This window comes from Lytechinus variegatus, chromosome 10, assembly GCF_018143015.1.
Source record: "Lytechinus variegatus isolate NC3 chromosome 10, Lvar_3.0, whole genome shotgun sequence".
NCBI lineage: Eukaryota > Metazoa > Echinodermata > Echinoidea > Temnopleuroida > Toxopneustidae > Lytechinus > Lytechinus variegatus.
The window spans coordinates 14,303,116-14,315,825 of NC_054749.1; the positions used below are offsets into that span (position 1 = coordinate 14,303,116).

Consider the following 12,710-nt stretch of genomic DNA (forward strand, 5'->3'; position numbering starts at 1 on the left):
AAGCATGAAAAGTGCACAATTTCCACTCCCTGGGGAGCATTCCTTGCATTCGTCGCTAAGTTTCCTTTGCTAAGTTTAAGTAATAATATGACTTTCGAAGCGTCAAATTTTCCCTGTAGAGTGCTCAAGACACACAATTAAGTAAATAAAATAATCTTGAGAAGATTTTTAAAAGACTTGAGAGATTCCACAATGTAGGACATACACGAATGAGTAGCCGTAAGGTATGATTTATGTAATTAACTATTTGTATGATTGATGATTATTTATCATTAGGATTGTGACGAGTTGGATTGATACCCGTGAGGTGCAGTCTGAGAGGGCCAATCTGACCATCTTGTTTGACAAGTATCTTCCGACTCTCCTAGATACCCTCAGGATACGCTTCAAGAAGATCATCCCTATACCAGGTAAGTTCGGCCAAGTACATGTAGTTGCACCAAACAAAGATTTTGTGAAAGGAAGTATTTTTTTTTAAAAATCAAGGTTAATCGTCATTATTTCATTGTAGTTGTTCTACTTTACGTAAACCTAAATCTGTAAAGTCATGACATTTAAGTTGAACAATTATTAATTTAAAGATGACCAACACAGATATGCATATGTGGGACAATAATAATTATCTTGGAAAAAGTCCTGATACAGGGCTGGTTTCGGTTTTGTGAGAAAGTATTTTGGAAAAATCAAGGTTAATTGTCAACATTTCATTGTAGTTCTTGTTCTAGTTTACCTAAACCTGAATCTGTAAAGTCATGAACTCTAACAATTATCACATTTAATGATGACCAACACAGATAAGCATATGTGGGACAATATTTTTCTTGGAAAAAGACCTGATACATCGCTGGAATGCCATGCTTATTATTTTATTGGTTTCTTAGCGATTGCACAGTTTCCGCTTCAAAATTTATTAGGTTTTTTCAGATTCAGATCAGATTCATTTATTTATTGTCCTCAATGGAACTTCAGTCTGTTGGCATTACAAAATATACATAATTATTTACATAGGTTATACTGCACAACAATTCAATTCATATACATTACATGCACGCCATAGATGTCATTATTTCAGTCATTATATAGTTACTATTGTTATTATGCTATTACTGTTATTATATTACATGTATTACAATATCACAAGATATGTTAACTGGTTGAAGAGGTGAAATTTGATGCAATACAGGTAATGTAGATCTCTTGAGATCTTCTGTAATGTTGTCTATTTATTTTATTTTTTTTTCAACCTTACAGAGCAGAGTATGGTCCAGATGTTGTGTTTCTTGCTGGAATGCCTGCTCACTCCCGAGAACACCCCGGCAGACTGCCCCAAGGAACTCTACGAACTCTACTTTGTCTTTGCCAGTATCTGGGCCTTTGGAGGTTCCATGTTCCAAGATCAGGTTAGTGTTTCACAAAGCTGTTCGTAAGTTACAAGCGAATTTAAGAATGACTGGTGATCCTGTCTTATGCACTAAATAATCATCCTGGTGAATATCATGTACCACAAGAGAGGATCACCAGTCATTCTTAAAGTCACTCTTAACTTTCAAACAGCTTTATGAAACAGCCCCCAGGTTTGTAATTCAGATGAAAGATAACCATCCCAATTTGGGTTCAAAGGATCTGGGGAGGGTTTCATGAAAGGACTTGTCAGGACGTTTTATCTGACGAGTCCCATTTCATCCAACAGTTTCCATAGTGACAGTGCTTCTCACCCAATTAAAATCGAGTAAAGCTGTCAGATATGACGTGTCATGATGAAACGCTCCCGTGGACTCCCTCTTAACACAAATATACAAAATAGCCTGTATTCTGATCTCTAGTTTAATTTAACTATGGTCCAAACTTTATATCCTGTCCCCAAAGAAGGAAGTCTGACTCTGAATAGGTGGTTGTAGTAACATTCTGTAATGCTATAGGTATGTCAGCAATTAGTAAATATCATGTATCTATCCCCGTTTCTATGTCTATTACTTTGTAGCTTGTGGACTACCGTGTGGAGTTCAGTAAGTGGTGGATCACGGAGTTCAAGACCATCAAGTTCCCCAACCAGGGTACCGTCTTTGATTACTTCATTGACCCGGAGTCCAAGAAGTTCCTTCCCTGGAGCGAGAGGGTGCCTGTCTTCGAGCTTGATCCTGATATTCCCATGCAGGTAAATATCCAATGGATAGTTGTGCACATAGAAATATGGTAATAGTTCTTCTTTTTGATCATGATATGAGTTTTATTTGAATGTGCATTTAGTTTGAATGCTTATGAACATGTTAATGAAAATAATATCCTTCATATGAAAACTTCTTATACAGAAGAATGTTTTTTTGCTAGAATAATGATTCATTATACATAACCGGTTTCATTTCCTATAATCTGTTCCTGAAGATGATCTGAAATAAAAGATGACTCTAGCTGGAGATCTCTTGTTGCTTTGTTTATTACTATTCATGGAAATCTAGTTTATTATGACCTTGTGATTTCAAGAATCGGTATGTTGTTTAAGAAAAGTGAGATCTTCTTCGTAGAAATTGAAAAATGTCTCAAAAGATATTTTATCTGCCTTGTTCAAGTAAATATTGATTGAAAAGTCTCTTGAACTTTCACAAATTTAGATCAATCACAATATAAGATTGATTTGAATCAATGTTAACTCTTTGTAAGACTGAGCTCAGAGGTAATTCTCTTAAAGGGAAATATGAGTTATTAATCTATTGTTAAAGGTTATGTATCTTTTGTATCTTTCAATGTCTTCGTACCTCTTGAAAAGATCAGATGAATACAACAGCCATATAATTGTCATTAAAATGAAGGGCAGTGAGAGTTTGAAGATATACTATATATTCTGGTTTATCATTTAATTTCATTTGATGTAATTTATTGTTTTCCTTTACTTATCAAAGAAAAAAGCTCGTTCCAAAGTTACAAGTATCGAAGTAATGTATTTTGTACAAAAAAGTGCTTACACAAAGTCAGTCTCTGGTCAACACACAGAAATATAATCATATATGTATCTGTACACACTCACAAAGAATGTTGGAGTATGTAGAGTATACCCTGGTGGAGGATTTTATCCATAGGGTCTCTCCTGACTATTTCAGTGTGTTAACTAGTTAGCACTGAAAGTTGGTAAAGTGTCAACACTAGTTTAAACACCTTTAGACTTTTTTAGACCAATGTATATACATCTAACTACTGCTAGTTAGCACTGAAAGCTGGTAAAATGTCAGTTCTAGTGTGCACTCTTTGGTGTTACACCAATGTGCACACAACCACTACTTAGCACTGAAAGCTGAGAAAGTGTCAACTCTAGTTTGAAGACTTTGGAATTAGACCAAAGTATGCAATGAGTAGTTAGCACTTAAAGCTGTTAAAGTGACTACTCTAGTGTACACGCCTTTTGATTTAGACTGTAAACCCCTTTCAAAGATTATTGTTCATTTTAAGTTCTAAGTGTAATTATGATTTGTTTAAACTACACCAAACGTGCACTTAATTAGATATTTTCTCATCACAGTTTGTATTAAGTTGAATGTATCATAGATAGTAAGATCTCCATCAAATCAATAATTAGAGCACAGTAAAATCTGTTTTATTTTTAAAATTTTAAAGTATTTTGTTAATGATTTAATTTGTGTTTGTATACATTGAATTTATTATTTATTTTGTCATCATTCCAAATGCACTAGTATAGTCAGTTGTAACCTGTGTATAAAATTGTCATTATGTATCGTGAATTTGTAGCATACATTTGTGAATCATGACGGTTTTGTAGATAATCTTTCTGAAAATCAGTGAGGTTAGCTGTAAGGGAAAAGTATATGAGATACATTTGCTGCCAAAGTAAGTTTGTGAAACGTGTTAATTTTAACACAAAAACTGATTTTCTATAAATGGATAAAGCTGTAATCAATTATTAATAATGGTGATGATGATGATGATTATGAATTTTTTTCTTCAGATTGAATATATCAAATTTGGTAGTGGATTTCATAGAAAACAATCGCTAAAAACACAAAAATTTGCAATCAAATCAATTTTTAAGAGAGATTGAGATATCTTATTTAGCTAGAGTAATTATTTATTATGACCCTACAATATTATTGCATTTGTAACACTATGCTTCTCTCTTCCTCACCAGGCTGTATTGGTACACACCAATGAGACAACCAGAGTACGATTCTTCATGGATCTGTTGATGGAGAGGGGACGTCCAGTCATGCTGGTCGGTAACGCCGGTCTTGGAAAGAGCGTGTTGGTCGGTGACAAGCTCACCAACATCGGTGAGGACAGCATGGTGGCCAACGTACCCTTCAACTACTACACCACCTCGGAAATGTTGCAACGTGAGTATCCAAGGTCTTTGACACGGAGGCTAAAGGTCATTGTTATTCAGTCATGTTCAACATACCAGGGTCCTGTTTCATAGAGCAGAGCTGCCAAGTAGTACTGATTTTCAGTATTTAGTACTGAAAAATGAGAAGAATACTGATGGTTTCATGCAAAATACTGATTTCTAAAGTTTCAGTTTATGTGTTGTCCTATGCTATTTCCTTGGAAATACTGATTTCCTCACCAAAATACTGAAATGTTCTTGTTCAGGTTGGCAGCTCTGATAAAGGACTTGCAACTGTTGTAATTTTGCTATTATGGCAACTACCGTGGTAACAGGGCTCAGCAGCCAATCAGAATCAAGGCTACCATGGTAGTTGCCATTATGGCAAAGTTACAACAATTGCAAGTCCTTTATGAAACGGGACCCAGGACTCCAAAAACCAGACCTTCCAATCGTAGGTAGCGTAGACTAGGCCCAGGGCGAATACCCCTTTTGCCATTTGATTGTTCTCCGGGGCAACAGTCAGATGTCTGAATAATTGAGACTCGTGGATTAGCAGGAATCATGAAAAAATGGACCTGCTTACATGTTAATGACCTACTAGTACCTGAAATGAACATTGAATATGAGCATGAATGGGCCTTTTTCATCACTACTATCAACATCTGGCGATCATTCGATTAGTGTAAAATGCAGTATTCGGTTGCTGATTGTTAGTAAACAGCTTCAGTTGTTTGAGTTTTACCCCCAGGCCTAGTGTAGATCATACGTCTACATCATTTTCTGAAATCAAAGTAAAATTTTGAAGAAGACTTATATTGATTTTAATGGATTGTTATTTTGTTTAACAGGTGTGTTGGAGAAACCTCTTGAGAAGAAGGCTGGTAGGAACTACGGTCCACCTGGAACAAAGAAACTCATCTACTTCATTGATGATATGAACATGCCCGAGGTATGTTCAAAATACTTGCCTACTGAATTCCGTGTTGCCATTATAGCCAATATGCAGAGGCCCTTATTCTGAACTCCGATCTTATTTCAACTCTGGTTGAAAGTTTGGTTTAACTATGAATTACCAATTTTCACAGGCATCTCTAAGAGTAAAAGATTGATTTGTCGGCTCCTTTGATCCTTAAGTCATCCAAAGCTGACTGGTTATAATTACTGAATTATCCGCAATCCACTTTAAGTAGAAAGAAAAATTTATTAAAATATTTGTTTTGGCGTCACCTGTGCCTGGGGGGGGGCGAAAAGCAAACTGAATCACTATGACTATACACTCTGCATAAATGTCATACTGTAAACAAGGGGGACTTTGCCTTTTATTTCCACTATTTTAATCTCATGGTATGTGGGAATATCATTCAAGATATAGTCAACAAGTACAGATATTTTGTATATTTAGATAACATTCTTTAAGAATTTACCTTCATAATGGAATTCCAGATGAACTTTGATATATCTGTTGTTTTTCGGTAGGTTGATACATACGGTACCGTGCAACCCCACACCTTGATCCGTCAACATATGGACTACAAGCATTGGTATGATCGTTCAAAGCTCACGCTCAAGGAGATCCACAAGTGTCAGTATGTGTCCTGTATGAACCCCACAGCCGGTAGTTTCACCATCAACTCCAGACTGCAGGTATGAATTGCTTGGATTGGAATTAAATACAGAATGCTAGAAAAATTCTCTTTGTCATAGCGGCCACCTGTCTATAGTAAAAACCTGTCTTTAATGGCCACCAAAATTGTCTCCCATGTGATCGAAATATTGGTCCTAACAGGCTTCACTGTATTTTATACATTGTAAAGTATTTGAGGTGGATATTTACATAATGTTTCTATTAATATCTGTGACCTTTGACATGTGTTTCCTCCACAGCGCCACTTCTGCGTCTTCGCTCTGAGTTTCCCTGGCCAGGATGCCCTGTTCACCATCTACAACAGCATCTTGAGCCAGCATCTGGCCAACATCGGGGTATCCAATGCCCTCCAGAAGCTCTCGCAGACCGTGGTCTCGGCGACCCTCGACATCCACAAGAAGATAGCGCAGTCCTTCCTACCCACTGCCATCAAGTTCCATTACGTCTTCAATCTCAGGGACCTGTCAAATGTCTTCCAGGTCAGTCTTGGTTCTAACTTCCAAGGAATTTCCTGTGAGAACTAATTTTAGATGACGTGTTACTGTATTCAGTTACCAAATGCCACCCCTCCCATGTCCACAAAATATTTCCATGTAGATGAAAAGAGATCGATTGATTAAGAATGAAATGTAACTCGTATTGTAAGTAAGATGGTTGAAGAAAACAGTAAATCTAAGCTAGAGAAATCATACAAAACTAACATTAAAAGTTCCTGATATGTCTCAGCTTCAGCTTACAGCCTAATGGCCAAGTTTGTTCATCAGACCCTGCTCAAAGCTTAACATTTTCAATAGATGATTGTCTGGTATAGCCCAGTTGTGGTCCAGTCAATTGGAGGTCCATACCAGCTTTGATTTTCAATGTTGATTGATTCATAATTCTATTTTTTATATGATTTTGTATTTCTTTTCCCAGTTCATTTTGTTATCAATTTTTACATTATTTACAGAAAACAGTGGCTAAAGAGATGTGCCATTTAAATGATTTGTATCATTAATATTACAGGTGTCCCAACTAAACCATTATTTTTTCCTGTTCACTCTCCTATCACCATTCAGGGACTCTTGTACTCCGGAAGTGATTTGCTGAAGGCACCCATAGACTTCGCTCGTCTCTGGATGCACGAATGCACCAGGGTTTATGGAGATAAGATGATCAACGACCAGGACATTGAGGCTTTTGAGAAACTTGTCTTTGAGTATGCCAAGAAATTCTTTGAGGTAAGTGATGCTATACCTTGGAGGAGATTTAACGAAGAGTTGAGTGACGTTCAGTCACGCTTAAACACCAGCACACACTGTATCTGATCCATTATCTTGTTGATGACTTGCCATTACTGCACGTCCCTTACAAATGCGGTGATGCATTAGTTATATTATTTTGTGGAGGTGTCTCGATCTAGTGGTTATGACTTTCGGTCTTTCATTCAGAGGGTTGTGGGTCCAAATCCCAGCCATGGCATGTTTTCCTTTAGCAAGAAAATCCACCTCATTACGCTACTTTTACTGTTTTCAACTCAGGAGAGGTGAGCGGGTACCCTGTGGGATTAATTCCTTGAATGCACTGAGCCTTGGAGGGAAGCTCAAGCTATATCTGGGATAATAATATAATTGCGCTTCAGAATAGATTATTTGTAGATAGATGGTGCTGTATAAATGCCTATTGCTATTATTATTATCGTCCCCCTTTTTTTTAGGATGTTGATGAGGAAGCCCTGAAGGCCAAGCCCAACATCCACTGCCATTTTGCCACTGGTATCGGAGATCCCAAGTACATGGCCGTGCAAAACTGGCCGGAGCTGAACAAGATCCTGGTGGAGGCCTTGGACACCTACAACGAGATCAACGCAGTCATGAACCTTGTGCTCTTTGAGGACGCCATGCAGCATGTGTAAGTTATCCCAGTTGATACTCGCTTAGTCTACAAACAGTTGTTATATTTCTCAGATGTCCTAAACCCATTGACCAGTATTCTTAAAGAGGTTGAAGTATCTGTACTGATCTAGCTCATGTCTTTTTCTGGCTCTTGCAGGTGTCGTATTAACCGTATTCTGGAGTCGCCTCGTGGTAACGCCCTCTTGGTTGGTGTTGGTGGCAGTGGTAAACAGTCATTGGCCCGTCTGGCTTCTTACATCAGCAGTCTCGAGGTGTTCCAGATCACACTCCGCAAGGGCTACGGTATCCCCGACCTCAAGGTAAAAAGAATATCTTCGATTACTTGATATATCATTGTTTCATCCATGACTAATTTCCTTTTGTGAGCGAGAGGTATTTTTGTATCATCCTGTGTAATAGTATGTTTAAGCTTTCCATTATTATGTGGATCTTTGTAGATGATGTGATTCTGAATGAATAGGCTTAGACTATGATGACCCTCTTAAACACCTTTGCAGTTAAAAGTATATTTACTTATTTTGATAAGTAATAGTGCAATATTCTATGTGAAATCATTAAATGATATTAGACGTTTTTATTTATTAATTTATTTATCTAATAATGAGATGATTAGATTTTAGTTGATTTTTATTGTTATCATTGTACTATTTCTTCTCACAGCTTGATCTAGCATCTGTCTGTATGAAAGCTGGTCTTAAAAATATTGGCACCGTGTTCCTGATGACCGATGCCCAGGTCTCTGATGAGAAGTTCCTGGTCTTGATTAACGATCTGCTGGCCTCCGGAGAGATCCCAGATCTCTTTGCGGATGACGAGGTCGAAAACATCATCGGAGGTGTGAGGAACGAGGTCAAGGGCCTGGGGCTGCAGGACACCAGGGAAAACTGCTGGAAATTCTTTATTGACAGGCTTCGAAGAAACCTTAAGGTGAGTGTACTATCGTGAGGATGATGATGGTGATGATGATGATTATGATAATGATGAAGACAACAACGACAGCGATAATGAGGAGGATGGCGGTGGTATTGGTGATGATGGTGATTGGGGATAATGATGGTCATGATGATGATGTTTGTAGTGATGACGACGATGATGATAGGGATAATGAGAAGGGGAAAGATGATGACGAAGATGCTGATGATGATGATGATGATGATGATGAAGACGACAGCGATAATGAGGAGGAAGGCAGTGGGATTGGTGATGATAGTGATGGGGATAATGATTGTCATGATGGTGATGATGATGTTAGGGATAATGAGAATGAGGGTAATGGTATTGGTGATGATGACAATGATGAGGATCAAGAGGATGATGATGGTAATCATGATGATGATGTCATGGAAACCATGATTATAACACCAAACCCCTTGTAGCTCCTAAAGACACTCTGTATCATCACTTTACTCACCATATGTTTTCATTCTGCTCTTCTTCCCTCAGACTGTTTTATGCTTCTCCCCTGTTGGTACCACACTCAGAGTGAGGAGTCGTAAATTCCCCGCTGTGGTCAACTGTACCTCTATTGATTGGTTCCATGAATGGCCGCAGGAAGCCTTGGTCTCTGTAAGCATGAGGTTCTTGGACGAAGTGGAACTGCTTAAGGTTAGTACCCTTTGTGTTATTTCATTTCACTTATTTCATTTTAAACTAAACACAAATCTATAAAATACAGTTTGGTTTAAAGAATCAAGTCCATGCAATAAACTAAATATGTATCATCATTACTAAATAATTAAATAGCACTTTATGAATTATAAGGGGAGCATTCATGAAAAAATGATGAGTGGTTTTCACTGGCTATTATTGTAAGCTCTTGCAAATCCTTGCATCTGATTGGCCGAAAGTGAATTAGTCAGTGTGAATTTCTTATGAAACTCTCTCCCAGATCAACATTAACAAATAATATGCCCTTTGTCCTGAAATGTGTAGGATTCATTTGTGTGTGTGTTATCATCAATGATTTATGATGGAATCAACTTCATTTTAATGCCAAACATGAAACTCACCAAATATAATAATAATAATATGCAACATTTATATAGCGCTAAATACAAATGTTTCTAAGCGCTGCATACTATTACCCCGGCTTTAGCACGGCTACCCTGATTGGGCGCATCAAGCATTCAAGGAATTTCTTCCTACCGGGTACCCATTTACTACACTTGGGTCGAGAGTGGCAAATGTAGATAAACGCCTTGCCAAAGGACGCTAGTGCTGCGGTGGGATTTGAACCCCGGTCCTTGTGGTTCACAGTCCGGAGACTTATCCACTGAGCCACAACACCTCTATATATGTAAGACCCCCCCCCCCCCTCCCATCCCTTCTGTGTTATCATCTTTATTCACAGCACTTCCCTTTATCAAGGCAGAGTGTCATGAATGACATACATATGTTCCCACATTTAGGTCACACCAAGATATTTTCTATTCTTTATGTTTACACAGGGTGATATTAAAAAATCGATTGCCGAATTCATGGCTTACGTTCATGTGAGTGTGAACGAGAGCAGCAAGCTGTATTTGACCAACGAGAGGCGTTACAACTACACCACGCCCAAGAGTTTCTTGGAACAGATCAAGCTGTACGAGTCCCTGCTCTCCATGAAGTCCAAAGAACTGACAGCCAAGATGGAGCGTCTGGAAAACGGTCTGACCAAACTGCAGAGTACTGCTCAACAGGTATGTATCTGAAGTTGATTGATGCTATTAGATTCTGCACTGCAGTTTGATTGGCTAACCAGTAATTTGACTCCTTTTGTTAACTATTATGGTTGTCTCCCTATCTGAAGAGCTGGTTGAACCTTAGAGCTTAATTTGAATTAAGAGCAAAAGTTGAGTACAAATGAAGTCTTTTTTTCATGATGTTTGGGCTTTGTTGGGTGTGCCTGTAAGCTATGTGGCAAAGTTATGCACTGATTTCAAGGTTAAACCTCTTGGTCATGTTCAGATGGTGATGTTAAAGTTCAGTCCCAGTGTCCGAATCATATCTGATTGATACACATCAGTAAACTTATAAAAAATAAAAGATGAAAATAATGATAATGATCTGCTTTAATGTTGCGCTTAATACATTGGCACAGTGTCTGTGAGCACTTATTACCCTGGTCATTAGATCCTGGCGTGCTCGCTTACAGTGTATGCACCACTTTCCCCACTTCTTGGGGAGCATTCCAACAAGTGTTTCAAGACTAAAGGAGAAAAAAACATATACTCAAGGTTATCAGGGTTCCCAGCCCATCAGGATAATTATTTTACTTTGTTTCAGTCAGAAAAATCAGGGAATTTGATTTTAAAAATACCTCAAATCAGGGGAAAATACCTCAAATGGGGGAAAATCAGGGAATTTTGATCAGCCCAAAAGTCAAAAGCATGGTAGTTAGTCAGACTCTGTTGTATTTTGTTGCATATCAAAACAACATCCATTGAATGACAGGTTTTGGTGGTACTAATAAGTTTTACATTATTGTTTTTGTCTCACCTGCGAAGCAAAGTGAGACTATAGGCGCCGCTTTTCCGACGGCGGCGGCGGCGTCAACATCAAATCTTAACCTGAGGTTAAGTTTTTGAAATGACATCATAACTTAGAAAGTATATGGACCTAGTTAATAAAACTTGGCCATAAGGTTAATCAAGTATTACTGAACATCCTATTAGAGTTTCATGTCACATGACCAAGGTCAAAGGTCATTTAGGGTCAATGAACTTAGACCATGTTGGAGGAATCAACATCGAAATCTTAACCTGAGGTTAAGTTTTTGAAATGTCATCATAACTTAGAAAATATATGGACCTAGTTCATGAAACTTGGACATAAGGTTAATCAAGTATCAATGAACATCCTGCATGAGTTTCACGTCACATGACCAAGGTCAAAGGTCATTTAGGGTCAATGAACTTTGGACGAATTGGGGATATCTGTTGAATTCCCATCATAACTTTGAAAGTTTATGGATCTGATTCATGAAACTTGGACATAATAGTAATCAAGCATCACTGAACATTTTGTGCAAGTTTCAGGTCACATGATCAAGGTCAGAGGTCATTTAGGGTCAATGAACTTTGGCCGAATTGGGGATATCTGTTGAATTCCCATCATAACTTTGAAAGTTTATGGATCTGATTCATGAAACTTGGACATAATAGTAATCAAGCATCACTGAACATTTTGTGCAAGTTTCAGGTCTCATGATTAAGGTCAAAGGTCATTTAGGGTCAATGAACTTTGGCCGAATCGGGGGTATCTGTTGAATTACCATCATAACTTTGAAAGTTTATTGGTCTAGTTCATAAAAAGAGGACATAAGAGTAACCATGTATCACTGAACATCTTGTGCAAGTTTCAGGTCTCATGATTAAGGTCAAAGGTCATTTAGGGTCAATGAACTTTGGCCGAATCGGGGGTATCTGTTGAATTACCATCATAACTTTGAAAGTTTATTGGTCTAGTTCGTTAAACTTGGACATTAGAGTAACCAAGTATCACTGAACATCCTGTGCGTGTTTCAGGTCACATGTCCAAGGTCAAAGGTCAATGAACTTTAGCCGAATTGGGTGTATCTGTTGAATTACCATCATAACTTTGAAAGTTTATGGATCTGATTCATGAAACTTGTACATAAGAGTAATCAAGCATCACTGAACATTTTGTGCAAGTTTCAGGTCACATGATCAAGGTCAAAGGTCATGTAAGGTCAATGAACTTTGGCCATGTTGGGGTTTTTTGTTGAATAACCATCATATCTCTGTAAGTTTATTGGTCTAGTTCATAAAAAGAGGACATAAGAGTAACCATGTATCACTTAACATCTTGTGCGAGTTAGAGTAGTATGCAAAGT

At 37.9% G+C, this 12,710-nt stretch overlaps 1 protein-coding gene across 1 annotated transcript in view; it reads left to right on the top strand.

The window, feature by feature from the left end:
- Window positions 1–12,710, top strand: part of LOC121422823 (dynein beta chain, ciliary) — a 60,439-nt gene that overhangs the window by 30,896 nt on the left and 16,833 nt on the right. Inside the window, exons 36-48 of the mRNA XM_041618034.1 lie at window positions 277–410; window positions 1,252–1,400; window positions 1,982–2,155; window positions 4,136–4,340; window positions 5,182–5,282; window positions 5,810–5,977; window positions 6,218–6,457; window positions 7,037–7,198; window positions 7,675–7,868; window positions 8,010–8,172; window positions 8,534–8,800; window positions 9,317–9,478; window positions 10,321–10,554. Of these exons, the coding sequence (XP_041473968.1) occupies window positions 277–410; window positions 1,252–1,400; window positions 1,982–2,155; window positions 4,136–4,340; window positions 5,182–5,282; window positions 5,810–5,977; window positions 6,218–6,457; window positions 7,037–7,198; window positions 7,675–7,868; window positions 8,010–8,172; window positions 8,534–8,800; window positions 9,317–9,478; window positions 10,321–10,554 (2,353 nt within the window). The remainder of the gene's footprint in view (window positions 1–276; window positions 411–1,251; window positions 1,401–1,981; window positions 2,156–4,135; window positions 4,341–5,181; window positions 5,283–5,809; window positions 5,978–6,217; window positions 6,458–7,036; window positions 7,199–7,674; window positions 7,869–8,009; window positions 8,173–8,533; window positions 8,801–9,316; window positions 9,479–10,320; window positions 10,555–12,710) is intronic.